The sequence below is a fragment of the Xenopus tropicalis genome, chromosome 1, assembly GCF_000004195.4.
Source record: "Xenopus tropicalis strain Nigerian chromosome 1, UCB_Xtro_10.0, whole genome shotgun sequence".
NCBI classification, from domain to species: domain Eukaryota; kingdom Metazoa; phylum Chordata; class Amphibia; order Anura; family Pipidae; genus Xenopus; species Xenopus tropicalis.
This window is the reverse complement of record NC_030677.2, coordinates 107,933,531-107,958,537: the sequence shown is the minus strand read 5'-3', so window position 1 is coordinate 107,958,537 and position 25,007 is coordinate 107,933,531. Positions and strand designations below refer to the sequence as shown.

The following is a 25,007-nucleotide window of genomic DNA, read 5'->3' as shown; positions in this document are numbered from 1 at the left end:
TAACTTCTCAAGATTCACATTATCTTCTAACAATCTTTAAGGCTGATGGAACACTTTCTAGTTTCTGTCATTGTGTCTTGATAAAAGTATAGGCCAGTCACATTGCTCATGACATACATAATAAATTTACAAGAAAACATACCATATGTAATAAAAGGTACAACGTTTACCCAGGTGCAATGACTCGTAACCCGTAACCAATAAGATGTTTGATTTTAAACAGGTGACCAGTATATGCTGCACGCTGATTGCTTTTTCTAAGTTGATTAGATCTGTAGCAAATTGTGTGCTTTATATTGCATAACCCTTTCACTATATAGATATGCCATAGTCAGGTTAATAGTCCTCAAATGTTCTCAGAATATAAGGTGGAATTGAAAAACATAAAATGATTTGTATGCACTTTTGGCCCTGCTCAACATAACACTCGAAAGGGGTAATTTATTACATGCAAGTTCTGCGTCCTAGTATATTTTCAGACCCAGTTGCCATGTCATTTAAATGCAAGTCAGCATTTTTTCCTATAAACCTAAGTATAATAGTAGCTGTGAGACAGTAATGGCCGTGATGCAATTGTGGGCACACAATTTGGCTGAAGATTTTTTGTCTGGATGGTATCACATACAAAGCTTTCCCTCAAAATGACCTAGGTGCTACTGCTGCTGTGGGAATCCTCTGTAGGTGGTGGTAGCTCCAGTGTTCCCCAGCATCAGTAAGGACACTGTTCAATTAGGAACAGGAGGCAGGACAGACAGAACGGCGCAGAGCTTAGCTATTTGGTACTAGCTCTTTTACACAAGTATTTTATTCCATGCAACAACTACAGGCAAATTTGCATGACCACAATTGCAAATGAGCCCTAAAATCTTCATTCCATTTTCTAATTTACTGTTTCATATAACTAAAAAAACATCTATACAATGACAAATCTTTATTAAATAGCAGCTATGCCTAAATGGATCATTATTGTAAAATTAGTTATGTGGTAAAATGTTTGATACAAAACATAACAAAAGTTGCGTAAAGGGCTCCCTCATCTGGAAACTCAGTATCCAGAAAGGTCAGCTCCCATTAGAGTAAAGCTTCTGGCGAAACAGGCACTAGGACAACCTTTTTGAGGCTAAATATCTACGTTAATGGAAACGTATTAGTACTAGACTAGTACTAGTACTAGGACTAAATAGTCCTAGATAGAAATTAACTTTCTGTTTATTAATCTTTTTAATCTCTATTCAATTAATTTTTATGGAATATTGTGATCAATCAACCACTATACCAGCATTGCACAGAGCTCTAGTTACTTTGTCTTGTGAACGAATTGTTAATTTCTGAATTATTCATACATATACACACATGCTCTTTATAGTGTAGTCTCTTACTTTCATTATAGTCAATCTGCACCTTCAGAGGTCTCCATATCTTGTGAATGTATTGTGCTAACTGGGTAACCTTATTTCTTTGTCCAAGCTTTCTTTGATGGAACAACTGATGAAGGAAAGGACCATTCAGTGAGGCTTGCAAATTACTTTCCTAACAGCTGGATTATACAGAATTTTCGACAAACTTTACAATACCCTCCTGATCCTTAAAAACCCACATTACGTACTATATTTGCTAGGAAAATTTCCTGGCTCAGGCACCATGGGAATAAATTAGTTTAGGGTTCAAATATGTATATTGCTTCTAATTTGTAATAATCTTCATTCTTGTTTTCAGATTTGATGAAAGCAGTGTTTAAATTGGAATCTTTTATAGAAAAATGCTCTGAATCTGAGAGCTGTGAAGTACTGTTAGACATAGGTAAGCTCTACACCCCCTAAATCATCGGGTTCTCAACCTGTGGGTCGGGACCCCTTTGGGGGTCGAAAGACCCTTTCACAGGGGTTGCCTAAGACCATCGGAAAACACATATTTCCGATGGTCTTAGGAATAATTTTATGGTTGGGGGTCACCACAACATGAGGAACTGTATTAAAGGGAAGGTTGAGAACCACTGCCCTAAATAAATCTGTTTGTGTTCAGTGTTTGTGTGTGAACATATGTGGGAACTGTATAAAATGCACAGCACTATAGCTGCCATGGGAATGATAAAAGTACTTTAATAAAGGAAAGCAGAAGTTGTCTAGCCCGCAAGCCACTACAGAGAAGAGTTATTATCTTGTCAGAACCATCTTTGAATGGGTAGATCTTATTTTTACTGGAAAAGCAGTAAAGTAAAGCTAGAGACCATGGTATGTATAGGTTAATATTAAGAGGGACATCTTTAATAAATAGAAAGGGAATTAGCCATAGGCCAACCAGGAAAAGAGTTACATTTGCCCCTTTTTTCACAAGTTCTTTGTGACTGTTTTATCATTAGACATTTCATCTGACATGCATTAAACTGGCTTCACTACCAGTTCACTGTTTTAATTTCACTGCCAGCTCATTTTTTTTAGTTCACTGCTGTGTGTTCCCCATAAGAACATTTTCATAGTAATTAAACTCAAGCAGTTATGAGCCATCAAACTGCTGGCAAAAGACCTAAAAACAATATGGGAAAGGTCATATACAAATTCTAGTAAAAAGCTAGGGCAAGGGCTCTGTGGACCCTTAAGGGCACTGTGAGGCATGGAACACTTTAAGAGGAAGACAGACATTACTTAATGGAACTGCCTCTGTTATTAATAAATGTAATTGGATAGTACTTTATCTTGTTAAAGTTATTTTTTAAAAGGAAAATGAGTGCATGTCTGTGTATTGCCTGTTGTGTTTCCAATAAGCACTTAATATAATGTATTGCATGCTTTCAGCTTCATTCTTTTCTTACCAAGAGGGTGAGCTGGAAGTCCCATTTACTCCACCACTTCCTCCTCAGGAGTATGACCACATTTCACCTCTGTATGTTAATCTTGTACCAGAAGAAATGTCACCTGCTCCTCATATGTAAGTGTTAATCTTGTATGCATTTTCAGCTCTTTCGAATCAGTTTAGAGGCCTGAAAGTTGCAAAAATAGGAGTAATTAAACATTTGACTATCTTCACATAATAGAAAATCAGTTGTTTTCTTGTCTAACATGGGACTTGAGTCAGAATAGCTTACCCATGTCATGAAATGGAATGCAGCTCAACCTTTCACTGGCCTTTCATCCTCTGTTCACATCTGCAGATAATAAGATTAAATTTTGCATATAACTGGCTAAAATATAATTTTAAGTTTTAGGCATTTGTACTAAAGTATACCATTGTAACCATTTCAAAATTGACTAAAAGGGAAAATATACACCCCTCCTCCGTTTGACCTTCAAGAAATAAATATAACTGTATTTTCTTTATACACAAACAAACCTGATTCCACAGATTAAACGGAAGCCATGATACTCTAACAAACTATTTCCTAACATCAGTCAGATTTATAGTATACTGCAACCCATCCCTCACCCTTTCCTTTCAATAGTGGGTGCTGCCCAGGTTTTCTGTGAGCCTTAAAGGGGTGGTTCACCTTTATATTAACTGTTAGTATGTAACTTTGCAATTGGTCTTCATGATCTATTTTTAATAGTTTTCAAACTATTTCCCTTTCACTTCTACATTTTACCAGCTTCCAAATGGGGTTCACTGACCCCAATAGCCAAAAACTATTGCTTTGTGCGCTTACAAATGTATTAATATTGTTACTTTTTATTACTTATATTACTATTCAGACCCTCTCCTATTCATATTGCAGTCTTTCATTTAACTCACTTTTTGGTTGCTAAGGTAAGACCAAAGCCACCAGTTAGCTACTGAAATTCCAAACTGGATAGCTATTGAACAAAAAGCTAAATAACTGAAAAAACACATAAAATAAAAAATGAAAACCAATTGCAAATTGCCTCATCAATGTCTACATCATATTTAAAGCTAATTTAAAGGTGAACTACCCCTTTAAGTGCCAGAATCCATCATATTACATTGTAACAAGGTGAGGAAGAGTTTGCATTACACTGTGTGTTTAAGGGAGTATGAACTCATCCTTGCAAACAGAGACAGAATATTAGTTTTTCCTTTACATATCTGGAATCAGATTTGTCTGTTTGAAAAACAAATATATTTCAGAAGGTTTAGATAAGGGTCATTTACTATTCCCACTTGGCATAAGCACTAATAAGAGCAGTAATGGGGTTTACATTGTGCCCACAGAACAGACTAGCCGTAGGCATTAAGACAGGGCCCCCTTACAGCCTGTGTCCTCTGTCGGATACATACCATTCAAACAGTACTCTTTAGGTCCTATCATAGGCTCATGTTCACCCATGCAGGACCTTAGAACTTTAGAAGGCACCCTGGAGAAGAGGTGAATTTTTTAACAGGCACTGGGCAATAACTCCTTAAGCAACAGTATGAGTGATATAATCTAGGTTTATCTAAGACAAAGGTTAAGAAAATCAACCAAAAATTTGATGTGAGCACATTATCACAGACTACAGCATTGGTGGATGCAAGGGAGTTGTGTCTTTTTAAAGTATGCTACCATGTTTACTTTAACACCATCAGTTACTACAGTAATTTAGGACCCTGCCACATCTTTATTTCATGTACACATACATAAATATATATAATATTAACAACATCACGGGATAGTTACATCTGGGGGTGAGTGCAACTCAAATAGAAATCTCAATGGAGAGGTTGCCATTGAATTGTTTTTTTTAGTGTTGTAGAGCCTAAAAAAGCTTTCTTCATAATAACTCATATTATGCTTTTGTCTCTTTTTTCCTTAGCTTACAAATCACAGATACATCCAAAGATATACTGGAAAACCTGACATTAAATTCAGAGATTTACCCTCTTTTGCTTAAAGGTAAACTATAGTACAATTCAGTTGAGGTATTATTTGTAGCATGCTGCAAGGATATTGTAATTAATATAGCCTTTTTATATACAAATTACATTTTAATAAGTAGAAGTACAAGGCTCAACTGCAAAATGCTAACCCAGTAATATTTTTTGCAAGATGACATATGTAGCTCAATATGTGTAGCTTGTGTGAGTGAGCAATTGGGATGGAGGGGTAGTGGGAACAGCAGTGGGGTTACACCCTAATTTCAGAGCCAGTAACACCAGGAAATTCATCTTTAAAATAATGTTTAATATGTTACAGGGAAACCTAGCTTAGTCTAAGCAACTTTCAGTTGGTCTTCTTTATTTCATTTGTATTCTTTTTTATATTCCTCCTTTCAAATGCTGCATTTATCATGGTGCATTTAAAATGTCACCTTATAGAAGGTAGCAAGAGACAGTTTCAGCTTAGTCCACATAACATAAACCAACCATAGGTAATTTCATTTACAAAAGAAAAGGAAAGGGTTGTGCATAGAAAACCCACAGTGACTGAAGTGGTTAAACTGCATACTAAAAACAGACTCTCGCACAACTTGAAAATAAAAGTTCACCTTTATTATAAATATATTAAAAGCTTAATTAACCCCATACAAATATGCTAACACGTTTCATGGAGCCTATGATTAAGTGTTGGGTAAGCATGAAACACACTAGGATATTTGTATGGGGTTAGATTTAGCTTTAAATGTATTTTGGAACTTTTATTTTCAAGTTGTGCAAGAGTCTATTTTGAGTTTACAGTTTCAGCTTAGCTCAAAGAACCATTCTATAGAAGACTCTACTAAATAATATAACTGTTATAATTATATATATAAGCTGTTATATATTACAGGTATGGTACCCGTTATCCAGAATGCTCGGGACCTGGGCTATTCCAGATAAGGAGTCTTTCTGTAATTCGGATCTCCTACCTTAAGTCTATTAAAAAAAATATTTAAAAGTAATTAAATCCAATAGGATTGTTTTGGTTCCAATAAGGATTAATTATATCTTAGTTGGGATTAAGCACAAAGAATTTTGTATTATTACAGAGAAAAAGAAAACCATTTTTAAAAATGTGAATTATTTTATTAAAATGGAGTCTACGGGAGATGGCCTTTCGTAATTTGTAACTTTCTGGATAATGGGTTTTCAGATAAGGGGTCCGATACCTGTATCTGTAATATTATATAGAAGACATAGAAAAAATTTTTGCAGCCAGAAAAAACTGTTTAGTTGACAAATTCACAAAGAAATCATTAAATATACATACAACTGCAAGAAACAATTAACAAGAATATTTGTGAAACATATTTATTAAAAAGTCACTACAATGTAGTAGATCAGTGCTGTCCAACTTCTGTGGTACCGAGGGCCGGAATTTTTCCGACCTACGTGGTGGAGGGCCGATAATGGAAGCCAGTTTTGACCACTCCCCTTTTTGAAACCGCACCCACTTGAAACCTCACCCGTGTTATCACATGACCATACCCATATTAATGGTTGAAGTACAGCAAAAACCTGCCATACTCTGCCTTCCCTACCCTGCCCGTGTGTGCCATACTCTGCCTTCCCTACCTTGCCTGTGTGTGCCATACTCTGCCTTCCCTGCCCTGCCTGTGTGTGCCATACTCTGCCTGCCCTACCCTGCCCTGCCTGTGTGTGCCATACTCTGCCTTCCCTACCCTGCCTGTGTGTGCCATACTCTGCCTTCCCTACCTTGCCTGTGTGTGCTATACTCTGCCTTCCCTACCCTGCCTGCGTATGCCATACTTTGACTGTGTGTGCCATTCTTGGCTGGTTTGTGCCATACTTGGCCTGTGTGTGCCATACTCTGCCTGCCCTACCCTGCCCTGCCTGTGTGTGCCATACTCTGCCTGCCCTACCCTGCCTGTGTGTGCCATACTCTGCCTTCCCTACCCTGCCTGTGTGTGCCATACTTTGACTGTGTGTGCCATTCTTGGCTGGTTTGTGCCATACTTGGCTGTGTGTGCCATACTCTTCCTGCCCTACCCTGCCCTGCCTGTGTGTGCCATACTCTGTCTGCCCTATGCTGCCTGTGTGTGCCATACTCTGCCTGCCCTACCCTGCCTGTGTGCCATACTCTGCCTACCCTGCCCTGCCTGTGTGTGCCATACTCTGCCTGCCCTATGCTGCCTGTGTGTGCCATACTCTGCCTGCCCCCTACCCTGCCTGTGTGCCATACTCTGCCTACCTTATCCTGCCTGTGTGTGACAGGGGAACAATGTGGGTGATTACAGCCTGAGTCTGAGGTGTGAACACTGCAGGGGTTGAACAATGCAGAGATTAAAAGGTGTGAACAACACAGGGGATTTCATTTTTAAACAATACAGAGGGTTTACAGCCTGAATCTGAGGTGTGAACCATGCAGGGGGCCAGTTAATCTCAGTACTGATACCATTTAAAGCTTACACAAGAGTAAGCCATCAAAGCAGCCAGACAGGTGGGGGGCCACACAGAGGGGGGTCGCGGGCCGCCAGTTGGACAGCACTGTAGTAGATGATTTATAATGTAAAATTTCCTCTTTAAATGGTTTTATTGTTAATGCAAAGCTGAATGCCAAATGTTGCTTTTAATGTAAGGAATATTTTTCTGCACAAAAGGGAGGGTCTTTCATTTTTGGCATCATTTTTGATTAACAGATACTCAGTTCTGCACTGATAAAGAAAAGGAAATAGATCTGCTGATGCTTTACTGATCATACACCCTAGATAAGTCTAAAAACTCTTGTGGTCTGGCTTTAACTGATAGACTTTGAATAAATATGCAGCTCTAGTAACGTTCTGTTCCCCAATATTTTAGGAGAGAAATGATACTAAAAGTCCCTCTTATTACCTTACACAGCTATAAATACTGTTTGTTTATCCTAAATATACAAAGCACATATCCCAAAGTGAGTACAGTAACAGTACTGCTGAGATATGTTTAAGGCAACATTATACATTGTTTAGAGTTTTGTGTCTGAGTTTTGTAGGCAGGCGGAGAGAAGTGGGGGTGATTTCGACTCCATGTAGCTGCACTGAGACAAAAACTATGACTGTCAGTGCAACTACATGGAGCTGTGGATGAGAGTGAATCCGCTTCTCTTCGCCTGCCTACAAAATGCCGGCGGAGAGAAGTGGACCCTATGCAAGGTGTGACTTTAGCCTAAACCTCTATTATGGCTGAAAACACATTTTAGAGATAAAAGCATCAATTTCAAATGTGTTAGTAATTGTTGGTTTCATTTAAATTCAATTGCATGCTTTATACTAATAACAGACTGCTGTTTTATTTGTGTTATAAATACTAAAAGATTTCGCAAACCAAGATCCTGGAGACAGTGCAATTAAGACTGATTAAGACTGATAAGTATAGTCAGCATCTGTAAAATGTGCAGATCATTCTTTGTACAACTGCAAATGTTCTTGTTTTTTTTCACTTTTTCAGTTCCATGTGTTGAGTACACATTCCGTCATTTGACTCTTTCAAAACTAAAAGAGTTAATGTCCATTAGTTTGGAGATTGTTGAATTACAAGCTCTTGTCCCAATGGCAAGTAACTGGTGGAGTGAATTCGGATTAAATGTGGAGTGCACACTTACTCATTCCATAGAGCCACTGATAGCAACTAATTTAACCAGCAATCTAATATCAAGCAAATTACCTGTAGAGTCATTCAGAAAAATCTCTATGGGCGAAGTTGAACGTAAGTCTAACTTAAGTAATGCCAACTGTTATATTGAATGCGTGGGGCCTGTAAGTTTTCCAGATAAGGGGTCTTTACAAAATTTGGATCACCATACTTTAAGACTACTAAAAATTATTTAAACATGACAGGTTTGTTTTGCCATCAATATGAATTCATGCAGCTTAGTTACCAAGTACAAGAAATGGTATTTCTCTATTCCAATGGTTTTCAGGTAATGGATTTTGCATATAATAGATATGATACATGTAGATTGATTCTGAAACGCTGGTTTTAATTTTGTTATTTGTTCCCATTATACCTACACTACAAGTATATGTGCTCATGTATGTAGTAAGGGCATAAAAAGTTATCTACTAAGTTTTGGAATTATGTTAAAATCCCTCAAAAAAGCATATACAGGTATGGAATCTGTTATCCATAATGCTCGGGAACTGGGGATCTTTCTATAATTTAGATCTCCATACCTTAAGTCTACTACAAAATCATAAAAACATTACTTAAACCATATAGTATTGCTTTGCTTCCAGTTAGAAGTAATTACATCTTAGATGGGATCAAGTACAAAATACTGTTTTATTATTACAGAGAAAAAGAAAATCTAAAAATTTTAATTATTTCCTTATAATGGATTCTATGAGAAATTACCTCCCCATAATTTGGAACTTTCTGGATAATGGGTTTCTGGATAACGGATCCCATACCTGTACCAATATAGATTTTTTTCTTCTACTGTTAAGGGAATATTCACCTTTTGCAAAGCCCTACCAGAGTGGTAAAACTTTGCACAAAAAGAACTTTACTTATAACAATCAGTTAAAAATACTTGGTTGCTGGCTATTCTGCATTCTATGTGCAGGGGGATTGCACAGAGTAACATCTCAGTTATGCGATTCTTTTTTGCTCCTGTTGCACCAAGAAGACTCCAAAGCCAGAGACCAATTTCAAATCTGCAGACCTATTGTAAATAGGACTATAATTGGTAGCAAGGGGCAATAGAGGCTGTATCTTTTTGAAAAAAAATATCAATAGAACAAAAAACTTATTTTGTGGAACTGAATACCAAAACTTAGTGGGATAACTTTTCATTCTTTTAAAAAGAGAACAGAGTTTACTGTAGGTCCATGGTTTTCAACAGTAAAGATTGGGGTTTTCTATTCATACAGCTTAGTTACTGGAAATGGAGGACCTCGTTCTGTCTGCACTTTATCATACCTGCACAAACAATGTTTGGCAACATGGCCACTCTAATGCGGCAATAATCTGTTGGCTTGTGACTGAGTGCAAAATAATCACCTAGCCTCATAGTTAACTAGACCCAGTCAGATATTTGATCAGTGCTAGTAAAGATAGGAATTAGGCCAGGCTGTAGAGAATGTTTGGGAAAAATAGGGTTTCCAAGCATAAGGGCATGAGCTGGTTTCCCTAAAGATTTTTTGTGAGCCCTGCTCTGTTAAGTTACGCTGCTGTCTGCATGGGTCACCTGTTTAAGCCAGTTATTGTCAGAGATAAGGGGCTGGGTTAGCCAAGCTTGACCCACCACTTGTGTGACTTCAGTGAGCAAAGATCTGCATTGTATGCAACCTGGAAACATGAAAAGTGTATTCATTATATGGCTAGGATTAGCCAGAATATCTAACCTCAGTACTCTTTGACTCTCTGCCTTTCTAGGCATACATATAACATTTGTAAGTTTCAGATAATGCAGATTAAAGTTTATACTTTACTGGATAACATCATGGAAACATGACAAATGCAAAAACTTGAAGGGAATAAAGAGAGCAGCTGAAAATAAAATAATGAAGACACTCTGAATGAACAACAGCAAATAATCCTAAACTAAAAAGTGTATTCAGTTTTATTATTTAATAAGAGCCATGAATATCCCTTGAATTATATCCTTAGTTATATAAGGTTATACTGGTATATAATCAACCACAAAATTACTTTAACGCTTAGAATAAAATTGCCATAACCTGTAGAATTCCAAAAAATGTTAATAACAAAATAACAATTCATGCTTTAGTGATTCATTATATACACTACAACATAGGGAGCACTCACCGGGTAGTTCCGCATCAATAGTGTCCCGTGCTAGCACATCCAAAAACGCTGCCGATCCAGGCGTGGTTACTGACAAAAATTGGTTGATAGGATGGAGCACGCCAGGTCCACTTAATAAATAATTATTTATTAAGTGGTCCTGGCGTGCTCCATCCTATCAACCAATTTTAGTGATTCATTGACTATACTGAAAGAAAGAATCATCAGTAAATCGGCAGCTGAATTGAATCTGTTGATGCTCTTACTTTTTTCCATTCTCTGATTTTTTTTTCTCTAACAGGATTGCTGGAGGAGATGGCATTCTCTGAAAAACAAAGAGCCACATTGCAGAAATGCGAAAAGCAATCTAAATCCAATGACTGTTTCTTTGCAAAGATAAAACCCTTATGTTACCCTTCACAAAGGGTTCCAAATGTGGTTTCTGGAGATACTGCTGATAACTTAATTCCTGATGTATTTCTCATTGATAGACAGGAAATTGATCATTTATGCAGCCCAATTCCTTGTCCAAGCACAGAGAAGACAAGGCCTAATTCAACAAATTGTAACAACTTATCAGAACCTAGCAAAACAAATCCATATGGAAATTCTATCTCAAGCAATTGTAACACAAGTCATTTAGAAAGCCAAACACATTCAGCAGATACATCAGACCTACTTAGTGACTTTATAATGCTTAGAAGCAGAAAATCACAAGACTCATGCCATATTTATGTTAAAGAGTCTTCTTTGAAAGGTGATATAAATGTAATTTATATATGCATGTGATGCAAGGCATTATGTTGTCGTCTCTATAACTGGTATGATATGTGCCTTCAAAGTTGTCACAGGAGCGCACCATCTTTAGCATTTTGTTATAAGTAGCAGTGACACAAGCTCATGTGCTCTAGGCAGTTGTTGAGGATGTTGACACATCATCAAGAAAATTTAGATTTGTCTGTCATATTAGCTAATACTACAGGGCTAATTTTGAAGTTCTCGTGCTAATTGCGCTGGTGTTGGAGCTGCCACATAATGGTATCTAAATTAACTACTTTTTACATTCTATATATAAATATATATATTTTTACATATCAGTCCTTAAGCTCAGGTAAGCATGTGCAGTGAATCAGCAAAAAGAAGATGGGGTGCTATTGGGGCATCTTTGGAAGCACAGATCTTCCCTGCTGTGGTCTGGGGTTGGCTTAGGTTGGTGGAGAACCCCTAAATATAAATTACATACAATTACATCTGCAAATGCAGTGAACATACTGAAATTTCGAGCACAATCACTGTTTTTTCCCACAATGTAGTGTTTTTTTCCCCAGAATTCTAGCGCCATTGTTGGTGCAAACAGGCAATTCTCTTGATGCAATTGTGCTGCACCTATTGCAGTTGCACTTAATTTGCCAAAATTGATGCAACTACACGTGCACTTTATTGCGATTGCAATTGCACAAAATATTTTCTAAGTCTACCTAGCATCATTTCTGGCATTATTTCTGGTGTTCGGGTGTAAGTGTTGTGTGTGTCCTATTCCTTGTGCTCTAGGCAGTTGTTGAGGAGCTAAGTAACTTGCGCTGATTGCTGCAGGTTGCTGAAGGGACCCTTGAGCTACAATCTGGTCCGGAGGTTCCCCTGCGTCAATAGGCGCAGCAATGCGCGATTCAGAATGAAAGGCAGGAAGGACTGAGCGGTGCAGATTGCTACTATAGCAAGTAGTGCATTTTGACCCAAGTACTTTTAGTGAAAGTGGTTTTACGCACAAATGCATGCAGAAAAAGTTTAAGTTGCCCACTGCTCTTGTGGACATAAATGAGCCCAGATGTGTAGCATTTCTACCATTCATGCAGATGCTGAATAAATCTGCTTCACACATAGCCTTTTCCTTAAACACAAAGAACAGGGGTAAATCATTCTAATATAAAATGATCTTGACCTTGCTATAACTTATACATTATTATTATTATTATTATTGCTGTTGTTATTATGTATTGTACTGTGAAACAGATGTTTTGAAGAGGTTTTGAATGTGCCTAAATATGTCACATACTTTCAGAGATGTTATTTACTATTTTGGTTTTTCATTTTTATTTCATGAAAACTGTAGAAACTAAAGACGTTGACGCTTCCTGTCCAGAATCTAGTCTAGTTAACTGCTTCACATCTGATGGTATCACTGAACTCAGATCAAAAGATGAACCAGAATGTCTTATTTTGTCTAAGAACATTCCACCAGCAGGTATCCAAATCTGTTCAGTTGTCATCTTATAAAAAATGACATTTTATTCACATGAACATAATATGAATAGCACATTGCACAGCCATCCCATACCTGTTGTCCTATTTTCATCCTAAAAGATCAGGAAGTAACTTATTCATAGTCAAAAAGACAGTGATCAGACTGAATCGATACAGCTATCCTTCAAGAATCATGACATTTCATGATGATTCGGTAACATCAATTATTCAAACCATGGAACCAAAGGAATTCTTCAATTTCCTGACAATACTGATGCATTTTTTGAAAAAAGGCTTGGCAGAACCTAAGCAGCCTGTATCTACTGTCGCTGGTAGATTGCCTGAAGGAGGAAACTTGTGTGACTTCTGAAAAACAAAGTGATGCGTATGCCTTTCCACCAGCGATTCGCTTTGTTCCTGGTGGAAAGGCATTTTAGGGAGATTAGATGCCCATGGTAGCCGAGATTTATCATGGACAACTAATCTCTCTGTGGGGCATTACCTAAACCAAGCTGCTACTTTCTGTGCTATAATGTTTGTATGATGGCTTGAAGGAGAAAGAAAGGTAAAAACTAAGTAAGCTTTATCAGAAAGGTCTATGTAAATACAGCCATAAGCACTCACAGAAACGCTGCACTGAATTCTCTGTTAAAAGATTTGTTGTGTCTGTTTTTCTGTGCCAGAGACACACAGCTCTTTGCCCTCTCCCCTCTCCTGCTCCCCCCTCCCTCAAGAATGCTAAGAACTCACTCTCCCCCCCTTAGGAATGTGGATCTGAGCCAATCAGCAGGAAGCTGACTCATAGTCTAGGTAACTGAGCATGTGCACCGGTCTTGCTCTTGGTGCAGGAGCGAGGCATTATGGGAACTTTCTTTACACAGCTCAGCATTTTTTCTTTCTGTTTGGTTTCTGATCATCTGAACAGGAGAAATATGGGGAGACTTAAGGGCACTATTGAAAGAACTAAAGGTATGCCTATAGCTTGAGATTAACTCTTTATTAGCCTTTCCTTTCTCCAAATGTTCAAATAACATACACATTGCCCCGAAGGCAAGTTCGTGTCACTTTGGTTGTGTATGCCTTTCCACCAGTGATTAACTTTGTTGCCGGTGGAAAGGCATTTTGGGAAGATTAGTCACCCAAGGTAGCACAATTTTTTTCCTTGGTGACTATTACCTTAGCCTTAAGGTAATAGTCAACCAATTACTATTACAGCCTTCCTTCAAACCATTGGTACCATATAATAAATGTATACAATTTTAGGCAGGAAAACATTAAATAGTGTGCAGAATCAAATTTACATATAGTTGTGTAAGAGTTGGGGCAAGATTTAATTACTGTAAGATTCATTGTATTTGCCAATTTTGGATTTATTTTTATTAGCTTGTATATATTACATATTTTGTATATATTACATTGAATTCTCATTTAAACTCAATTAGCTTTTTTTTTTATTTTTCCTTATTTTATTTTTAAAGAAAGACAGTGTCTGGCATACAGAATCCTTGAAGCAGAAGCCTTGCCAATACTGAACAAACTGGTAGACCTAAATGTACCTGCATGCATGAACTGGAACTTTTCATCTATCTGCTTTGACAGAACTCAATTTTTCATAAGGCAACAAGAAAAACTTGTGACAGACATCCTTAATATGGGTAAATTCAAGATTAACACAATACATGTTTTCAAACTAAACATACAGAATCCTGAAATGTTTATTTTTAGGAAAAAAAAAAATACGTGACCACCAGCTATTAATCTCTTTATTAATAAAATTGCTGAAATTTAGAGCATTAATTTTTAAGTCTGGTAATACAGATTCAACTGCAAGATTAGAGATACAACATTTTATAGCATCCCTGTAGAATCATCTTGCATACAGAAATATTGCAGCTGATTATACAAGTTATTTCCAGTCAGTTTCCACTAAAGTGAAATTAGTTGTATATATATATTAATACATTGTGTTCTCTCAAGCCTTGGGAAGAGGAATCTAGTGGCCCTTTAACCCAGGTCTGTAGAAGGCGGGACAAATTATAATACACTTGCTGATGACCACTGTGGACAGATATTCATAATTCATTATCCAGGAATGGGGGTTGAGATACTTCAGAGATGATAACCTGACTTGTCTTTCTTTATTTCATTGACGTCTGAGGGCAGTTAATTTATATTTTTGTTATTTTTTTGTATAAAGGATTAGAAGAAGGTGTTTTATCGCAGATGAGCTGAACTCTGCTGGACTGCAGATCCACTTGACCTAACTTGTTTGTGTGTCTGCACTCACATGCGCTGCATAAGCCGTGCATAAGAGTGCAGACACATGAAGTTTTATTCGGTAGGAAACACGAGTATGCATTTTTGTGCTGAAATTCCCTCTGTGCATCTGCACCCAGGCTAACACAATATCTGTAAGGGCAAACACAGTTGGAAACAGAGGGCAGCGAAACAGCTGATTTTCAGTCAGTGCTTCTGTCAAGAATCTTCTCTGTCTGGCAGTAGCCTTAAAGTTCACAATAAACCTTAATAGCATATCAATCTAAAAAGTAGAAAGAAACTCATTCCTCAATAATATTCAGCTTGTTTAAAGGGGGTAATATCTAATAGATAACTTATAGATAACTAATAGATAAACTAAGATATAGATATTGCTATGAACTTTACACACATGCCAAACAAGTTTGGCAAATTTGAACTGTCAGTGCTTGGACCCAAATGTGGAGCATATTTTAACACTTCTGGACTTGATATTTAGTCTGTACTCAAAACCTTTACTACAAAATGCCATTGTGCCTTTGGACTTTCATACTGAATTATGTAAAGAGAAATATTTAAGATGCCATTCTAGGCAAGAGTCACACTCCTACACTGGAAAGTATAGGACAGCTAATACAGTTTTCAAGAAGTGACAATGATTAATAGATGTAATTATTTTTCTAAATTAATGCAAAGAACCTCTGAAGGACATTTAAGGAATAGAGCAGATATTCGAACTGGATATTTCTTTTAATCAAAAACCATGCACAGCAATTTGGTGAATTATTAATCACGCTATAATAAGGAGGAGACACCCATCATTTTTGCTCTTGAGAAGTCTTTTTACATTTGATGTTTTAATTGGAAATGTTTTTCAGCTAAATGTAAAGCTGATTTCCTCCATGCACATCCTGAATGTAATGACATTTTTATAACCATATTTTTACAAGCAAACGGTAATAGGAATTACGTTCAAGGTTAAAAATGTGTTTAATGCGTTTAATTCTTTTAACCTAAACAAAAGAAATAATATATATTACATATTATATATTTTTTTTTTGTTGTTTTTTTTTTGTTTTGTGTTTGGTGAATGGTTCGTTTTTACACTTTCTCTCCTTCTCCAGTTTCTGTAGCAAAACTATTTCCCAGTTGATTATTACATTATGATAATCTTCTTATTATGTCAATGCAGCATAATACTAATTTAATGACCAATGATTTCACCATGTGAACAAGTCAGACTAAACAACAACCCGTTGCTCCATTTCATATTTGCTAAATTTACTATTGTATAGATGATGGTATTCTAAGAAAACTAGCAGCATTTTCTGCTTTATTGTTTAACCATTTGGTATTTAACACTATCCAGCTTGTTTTGTCTCTGGCAACCAGGCCTTGACTTGAATGTTAGACTGGATGATTAATAGGATAGAGCCTGTCTATAAAGATAAGCAATACATGTATATTTAGAATAAAAAAGACCTTTAGCTCCACAATCAATTAACAATTTCAGTTCCAGGTTGGAAAAAACTGCTACAATTCTTTTAAAGTGAAGTTCTACTACTACTATGTCATTAATATCAGTCCCAACAAATATATACAACAGTTAGTATTTATACCTATAAAACCCTCTTATACTATACTACTGGTTGCCTAAGAGTCCCAAATCTGACATCCATGGAGTATCATATAACTAAGCAGAGCTGCCATGGGTCACCAGAGACCCCAAATGCTATTGAACTAATTCAATAATATTGGACAGCTTAAAGTTAACCTTCACCAGACATTCCAAATTCAAATCAATTGAGTTATAAGATACTATGGGTTTTATTGCAGTTGTGAGCCAGCTTAAATTTTAAAGTGTTTGTGTTTGCCAGGTAAGAAAGAAGACAGGGAGATAACAATATTTAAGTATGCGGCTCTTTTCCATATACTGGTGACACTACGAGATCTTATCCTGATGTGCACATTTGATAAAGCATTAGGTAAAGTATGAAAACATGATGTTAACATAAGTTTAATATTTACAAACTATTTTCTTTGAATATTTTTTAAACTTTCTTTTTAAAGTAAGGTTGATAAAGAAAAAGTAACCCAAGTGGCTGTAAACTTACTCTAATGGTGGCCATACACGTTACAATAATGTTTGCAGGAAATATCCAGGGGCGTTTGGGCCCCTCTTGCCGCCTGAGGCGGCTCCTGGATGCCAGGGGCATCTGGGGGCGGTCTGATCGCTAGTGCAGAGAGCGCAATTGCGCTCTCTGCACTAGAAGAGCCGAATTTCCGGTTTAAAAACCGGAAATTCGGCTCTTAAAGTTACCAGGAGCGGCTTTTTGCCGCCCCTTGTAACTGGGGCGCTTCTGCCGCCTGAGGCGAGTTTCTCAACTCGCCTCATGGCAGAAGCGCCCCTGGAAATATCGTTCATAGAATACACTAACTTTCAGAGTTGAATTGTCAGATATGCAGGTAGAAACAAAAGAATTCTACCCCTATCTGATGATTCAGTACTAAACATTTGCCGGTGCTCGGGCATCTTCAAAGGCGCCTGGTCAAAATTTTCCAACTGGCCCGATCGACGAGACAACCGATATCCAAGGCCTTTGCTGATATTGGTCACCTCGTCTCCCACCATATACTTACTGATTATCATACGAAATAAAGTTTTGTATGATAATATTGGTGTGTAATTGGCCTCAGTTTAAGTGATGACAAATGGAAACATATAAATATGCATGTAGGGGAAACAGGAAAAAATAAAGTATGCTTGGATCAAAAAAGATGGAGGTACAAATTATCTTTGTATACATCCCACTCCCAGGGTGTTTTATGTTTGTCCCATGGCAACAGGTAAGCCTAAGCCTGGATATAACTATATATATATATATATATATATATATATAAGGGAGTTACATATTGTTAAAAATACTTTTTACCGTTACATAAACGTAACACTTGACTGTACCCGAAATCCAGTTAAAAGTTATATTTTTATTTGTGATATCAAAATTAAAAGATAAATATAGAGACAGACAGATAGATAGATAGATAAATAGATAGATAGATAGATAGATAGATAGATAGATAGATGGTAATAGGTGATACAAACACCTATTGAAGGTGAGACACTTAAAAAATTAGGGGTGACAGACAGCTGGCTGAGGAGAAGACATTTGTGAGAAAAGACAGATATAAAACTAGGAGACATGGAGAGTTAGGGTGGCCATACACGTAGCAATTCCGTTCTTTCGTGTGAACATTGGTTGCATAAAAAGATCGTTCCCACCCTCCACTGACATTCAGGGCTGAATCATCAGATATGGAGGTAGAAACAATAGAAATTCTACCTCCACCTGGCGATTCAGCCCTGAATGTATACTTTGCTTGGGCACCTTCAATGGCGCCCAATCAAAATCTTTTTACCTGGCTGATCGACGAGTGGACCGATATCCGCAGACTTCTGCGGTATCGGTCACCTCCTCGAGCCACCATACACACACCATTTTGTACGATAATATTGGTATGTGTATGCCCAGCTTTAGAGGTATTGGTATGTGAATAGAACAAATGTATGACATAAAGTACATTTCATAAATATTCTGTAGTTCTGGTAAGTCAGTGTTTTGGTAGGGAGCCACACTGAATCTGGGGATCACATTCATAGTTTTATATCTGGTTTAGAAAGAAGGGTATAACCTTTTAAAGATTATTTTCAGTATATTAAATAGATTGTTCTGATATAGATATGTGGTATTTGGTTAGAAATCTTATAAATAGTTTGGGTTCTATGTAGGAATGAATATGACTGATCACTGATCACTATGTGCAGCAGGGCCACAAAAAAGTATTTAAAGGGGCCTGGGGAGCACAGCCTCTCCTACCCTTACCCTGACCCACTTGTCTGCGTGCCCGCCCCCACCAGCTCTAAGGTAGGGGAGTGCCAGGAGAGGGGGGCTTTCAGGTCCAGACTCCATGGTCCAGGCCCCTGGGGGGTTACTGTAACTGATGGATCTACATTTAGGCTTTTCTTACTTACTTACTTACTACTATTGGATGTAGCAATTAACCTTGTTTACAAAAAATATATATATTTATAAAATATACTCATGCACATTTTCCCTCACCAGTTTCTATACACCTGCAAACTGTTGGCTTTCATTTTGACCATTTCTTGTGTCTCTAAAGTATATTTGTGCAAAGCAAAGGAAATATATAAGAGTGCACTGGGAGCCAGTTTAGATGGTGTGTGGAGAAAATTACGGATTATCCAGTTTGTTGGAGAGAGGGATCGAGAAGAAAACCCCAAAATCAAAACATTAAAAGCCCTGTTATTACAGTGGAAGGAAAAGAGGTACAGTGAGGATTTACAGTCAAAAGTAAGTATTCATGAAATCAAAATAGTATAAGCCCAAAACTCCAACTTGCCATAACATTACCTGCCAATTCATTAGACATACAGTATTACTTACAAATACAGGGCTGATTTTGGTGAGCCAAACACACTACTTATGTGCACTGCAGCTACATGCCATCACCTAGTGTTCTGACTGCACTCTAGCCCCATGCTATACAACTGTGCAACAGAGAGCAAGGGATGTATAGAAAATACACTAATTCAGTGTTCAGAATATAGGACAACACTTTTTGTGTCACAAAGGATTTTATCCTAAAGTGACTGGCTATGAACTGTAACTAATTGTATATATGACATTCCCATAATACCAACATGATTACCCTCATAGAATTTTTACTGCTGGTACCAAAATGATGCATAAAGATAGAAGCCTACAATGCAATTGTAGTTGAAGTTAACAGCTTTGGATTTACAGTCCCTTTACAGCAGCTTTAGGAAATTATATCAAACATTTGCTTTTGTTATCCTGGCATTTTACATCACTGTATATTCCTGAATAATTCTTCTTTAATGCTGCTTGACACATTCTCCATAAAGAGCAAGACGTACTTGTTAAAATCATATCCAGCAATAGCTCCATAGAGGCCTATCATTCATTCTTTTTAAAACAAATGTTGGATATATGTAGGCAATTAGCTATGTATCTGTCCATCAAGTTCAACCCTTCCAAGTAAACCCAGCACACACAAACCTATTCTGACCTATCTATACACTCACATACTGTACATAAACCATACATACCAACATAAATACTAACTGCAGATTATAGTATCACAATAGCCTTGGATATAATGCTTGTTCATGAACTCATCCAGGCCCCTCTTAAAGGCATTAACAGAATCTGACATCACAACATCACTAGGACGGCATTCCCCAACCTCACTGCCCTCACTGTGAAAAACCATCTACACTGCTTTAAATGAAAATTCCTTTTGTCTAATCTTAAGGGATGGCCTCTGGTCCACTGATCATTTTATGGGAAGCAAGAACACCCCTTATCTGTCTATAATCACCTCTAATGTATTTATAATGTAATCATGTCCCCTCGCAAGCACATTTGTTCCAGAGAAAACAACCCCACATCTTCCATCCCCTTTACCAGTTTAGTTGCATGTCTCTGCACTCTCTCCAGCTCATTAATAAATGATTGTCTCTTCAGACAAAGCATTGTTTCTATATGGACACCTTTTAGCAGAAGATTGTAATATGTGATGATCTCTTCTTGATCTGATATTAGTAGCAAACATCTTTTTAAATATCTGCTGAAAGTTATAGGCTGTGGCCATTAGGTGTCACCCTAGCTCTACAAAAGCCTGCTGTGATGATTTTTAAAACTACAGTTTATAATCATGTATTCAAATGAAATAACAAAATTGCTTTTATATATACAACATATTTTTGATCACCACAGCAACATTTAAAAAAATGAGAAATCTTTTCTTTTTGCATTGTATTGTCTGACCATTAACACTTTTGGTCAAAGTCATTGGTATGCTTTGTGCAAGCCCATATATATGTGTGTTTAATGGAACTCAACAATAGGAGACCTTATACAATTTTCTTTTGAACATGTACATATTTATACTTTATTGTTTTTCCATATGTTTATGTCCAAGCATTTTATCATGTTTCAATGAAAGAAAAACAACAAAAACTAATTAAAAAAAAGGATTGTTTGTCACCAATATGGATTCATGCAGCTTAGTTACCATGAAGTACAAGCTACTGTTTTATTATCACAGAGAAAACAGAAATCTTGGAGAGAGCTTCTTTTTTTTTTATAATGGATCCCATACCTGTATTTCTGTATTGCATTTTATAACACTCTAAGGGGCCGATTCACTAAAGGTCAATAACGCTTATCGCATGCTTTTTTGCGTTAAAAAGCATGTGATAGATAAGTACCGATTCATCAAAGTTATTTTGCATGCGTTAAGACACATATCGCATGCGCAAAAAAACGCATCAGCGCTAAGCGTTATTTCTAACGCATTGCGTTAATTAGCGAATAGAAATAGTACTAACGCATGATTCACAAAAGCATATGAATCATTAAACATGCAAAATATTGCATTACTCTGTGCGAATATTAACACCTAGTTGGGGCAGGCGGTACTTAAAGAAAATTGCGGTTCCTGAGCTTTTGGCAACACAACATGGAGTTTGCAGTTGGATTTTTTTCAAGTATGTGTTGGCCCTAGAGTGATGCATCCTCCAATTTTCAAGGAAATGGTAATTTTCATAACAGTAGTTTTCAGAAGGTAATGGTTACGTGCGTAATATTGTGTGCTAAGTATCGCATGCGGCAAAATATATCGCGCGTGACAGGAAATAACGCACACGGCAGGAAATAACGCAAGAAAATCGCTCATCGCAAGTTAAATAATGCAAATAACATCACGTCTTAATTATGACACCTGTAAAATAATTTGCGATAAAATTCTTAACACGCTATGCTATAAATAGCGCTTGTTTTATCGACCTCTAGTGAATCAGCCCCTAAGATTCTCTGCTTACTCATTATGCACATGCATGTGCCGCAACATGGCTTCCCATACCGGGAGCTCCCTTCTAGTGGGGGCAACCTTGCGCTGTGGGGGGGGGGGTAAGTTTATATAAAGAAAACTATTGCTTCCCCCAATCGGAGTGCGGGCACCTCTGGTGAACCATTTTTATGGTGATAGGTGCCCTTTAACTCCTCAAAACAATATAGCAATAGCTTGATATTGACAGTATCTATTGCTTGAACTTGTCTTTTCATTTATGTCAGGTTCTTATTATAACACGGCTAAACCAAGGTGATGTCCAATGCATCATTCTTAATGCCCTTAGCAATACAGAAGGTAGGCAACTGTTTTGGGTTTTCATTGTAATTGACCCACCAGTATTTTGCTCATGAAATGTTGTATGTATAGAATTCAACTCAAACAGGCCACCCTATCTGCACTAGATATTAGTCTCTGAATAAAAGTATCTGACACATTCAAGTGTTTTAGTATGGCCAGCTACAGGATACTTCTGACCCTAAATACTTAAAATAGGGGGTTAAGACACTGGTGCAAAAATTATTATGACTACAGTTTTTATAGGGTACTGTTTTTATAGGACACAAGTTTCTTAAAATGTTTCTGTTTACAATTCTATAAGTTAATGCTCAACAATGGATTTTTGAAATCACAGATTGGGCATCAAAAATGTATTGAAGTATTGTTATAGAAATTTCTATTAACTATTGCTCACCTACTGGATATTAGAAGTGTAGCATTTAGCATTTTCCTTAAATTGGGCCAGGGTGTTAGGTAATGACACATGGACCTACTAGTAGCAGCTACTTGCCATGGCTACAAACATAGACAATGCTGATCATTTACTGATAATTGTCTCTGAGTTTTAGCAGAGGCAATTCTGTCTATTGTCTATGGCAGGGTATTTTCTGGCGTTTAGTAGACGTGACATGTAGCTGCTACTTAGTAGCTCTGTGTGTCTTCGCCCTTAATTGTGCCATGCTGGTGTCTTGTGATTGTACATTGCAGATTCTTGCTTGCCTTCCTTGTGGCAATAATGCCCTATGATTCTTAACTAACTCATTGCCAGGTATGAAGACAGTCAGTTTATGTCCTACAAAAGACACATGTCTTAACAGAAAAACTGTTTTGGACAGGTAAGCAAGATTTGTTCTCATATTATTCACAGTTAATCTGTATTTTCATACAATGTTTGTCCTATAACTCACATAGCCCCGCAGTGTTACATTTTAAACAAGTAACTGATAAAATACAAATGTCAGTATTTAGGTCAGCACTCATTACCAATTGAGTGACCCAGAGAGACACCCACCACAAAACACATGCAAGACATCACCACACCGTGACATCCATCATGCAGTAAACAGAAGCACTGAATAAAAATGTTTGACAGGTTAATAAAAAAAATGTAACTCAAAAGTGCACTATATAACTTAACAGTTAACCAAACAGTACAATAGAGACATTTGTAAAAAATATAAATATAGCTTCACAATTATAAAATATATCATGCATAGAATAAATCTATGGCTAAAAGTGGTCATACACGTACCAATAACGATCTTTGCAGGAAAGATTGTTTGTTCCCTCCACTGACGTTCAGAGTTGAATCTTGTCCCAGCCGATCAATGAGACGTCCAATATCCGAAGCTTTTGTGATATCGGTCATCTTGTTGATCCGCCATACACACACCGAATATGATACCTAAGTTTCATACAATAATATCAGTACGTGTATGGCCAGCTTAAAACTTATAACCACAGTCATAACAAGTGTGTGCACAAAGGTGAAAACCTGCATATGGTCTATGTGACCAATTATACTATGATTATTTGAATGCTTATACTATACTAATTATTCTATACCATGTAACCAAAAAAATTCCATAAGAGACACAAAATAGCCACTAATTTAATGGCAAAGCTGCACATCAAAATTATTAACTGGTGGATGAACCCTTATACATGGGGTCCAGACCTCAGTTTTAGGAGCCTAAGGCACTCATGGTCCATCATTTTGGGAAATTTCTCCTGCCAAGCATGTATAATGAGCCAGAGTGCTGGTACACCATGGGAATACATTACATATATTTAGAAACCTTGTGTATCTTTAGGATAATGTCCCATGGGGAGATTAGTCCCGTTCCCACCAGCAAAAATATGAAACGCTGGTGAGAAGGCATACGCATCGCTAAGTCGCCCAAAGTTTCCTTGCAAGGGCTTTTCAGGGAGAAAAGTAGTACTGGTATGGGATCTGTTATTTGGAAGCCCGATTTCCAGAAAGCTCCGAATTACAGAAAGCTAATTTCCCATAGATGCCATTTTAATCAAATAATTCAGATTTTTAAAATTGATCTCCTTTTTCTCTGTAAAAATAAAACAGTGCTTTGTATTTGATCCCAACTAAGATATATTACTGGATGTAAAACAATCCTATTGGGTTTAATTAATGTTTTATTGATTTCTTAGTATACTTAAGGTATGAAGATCCAAATTACGGAAAGACCTGAAATACCCTTGGTCCCGAGCATTCTGGATAACAGGTCCTATACCTGTAGCAGAGATTTATTGCAGGCGAGTAATCTCCCTGTGGGACATTAGCCTTAAGGTCCCCATACAACATAAGATCGCCAAGCGAGTGGATCTTCTCCCGATATCCCCCACCTGCGGGTGGGCGATATCGGGAGAATCAAGGCTAATTCAATCGAATTATAACGATGGGCACAGGAAAAGTCGGTCCGGGGACCGCATCAACGAGCCGATGCGGTCCCCGATCCGACTAGATTTTCTAACCTGCCCGATCGAGATCTGCCCAATTTCAGGCCAGATATCGGTCGGGCATCCCGTCAGTACTGCCCATACACGGCCCGATTAGCTTCCGAATCGATCTAAGGGACCGATATCGGCAGCTAGAATTGGCCCGTGTATGGGGACCTTAAGAAATGTCTCCTAGTTGTACTAAAATGTTGAAAAAGAAACCA

General features: G+C 37.4%; 1 protein-coding gene across 2 annotated transcripts in view; it reads left to right on the top strand.

The window, feature by feature from the left end:
• Window positions 1–25,007, top strand: part of shoc1 (shortage in chiasmata 1) — a 50,476-nt gene that overhangs the window by 10,749 nt on the left and 14,720 nt on the right. For both annotated transcript variants that reach the window (XM_031906521.1, XM_031906526.1), the window contains 11 exons: window positions 1,717–1,800; window positions 2,793–2,925; window positions 4,743–4,822; window positions 8,293–8,550; window positions 10,895–11,350; window positions 12,704–12,835; window positions 14,313–14,489; window positions 16,968–17,075; window positions 19,273–19,463; window positions 22,272–22,344; window positions 23,096–23,162. In XM_031906521.1, coding sequence (XP_031762381.1) covers window positions 1,717–1,800; window positions 2,793–2,925; window positions 4,743–4,822; window positions 8,293–8,550; window positions 10,895–11,350; window positions 12,704–12,835; window positions 14,313–14,489; window positions 16,968–17,075; window positions 19,273–19,463; window positions 22,272–22,344; window positions 23,096–23,162 — 1,759 coding nt within the window. The remainder of the gene's footprint in view (window positions 1–1,716; window positions 1,801–2,792; window positions 2,926–4,742; window positions 4,823–8,292; window positions 8,551–10,894; window positions 11,351–12,703; window positions 12,836–14,312; window positions 14,490–16,967; window positions 17,076–19,272; window positions 19,464–22,271; window positions 22,345–23,095; window positions 23,163–25,007) is intronic.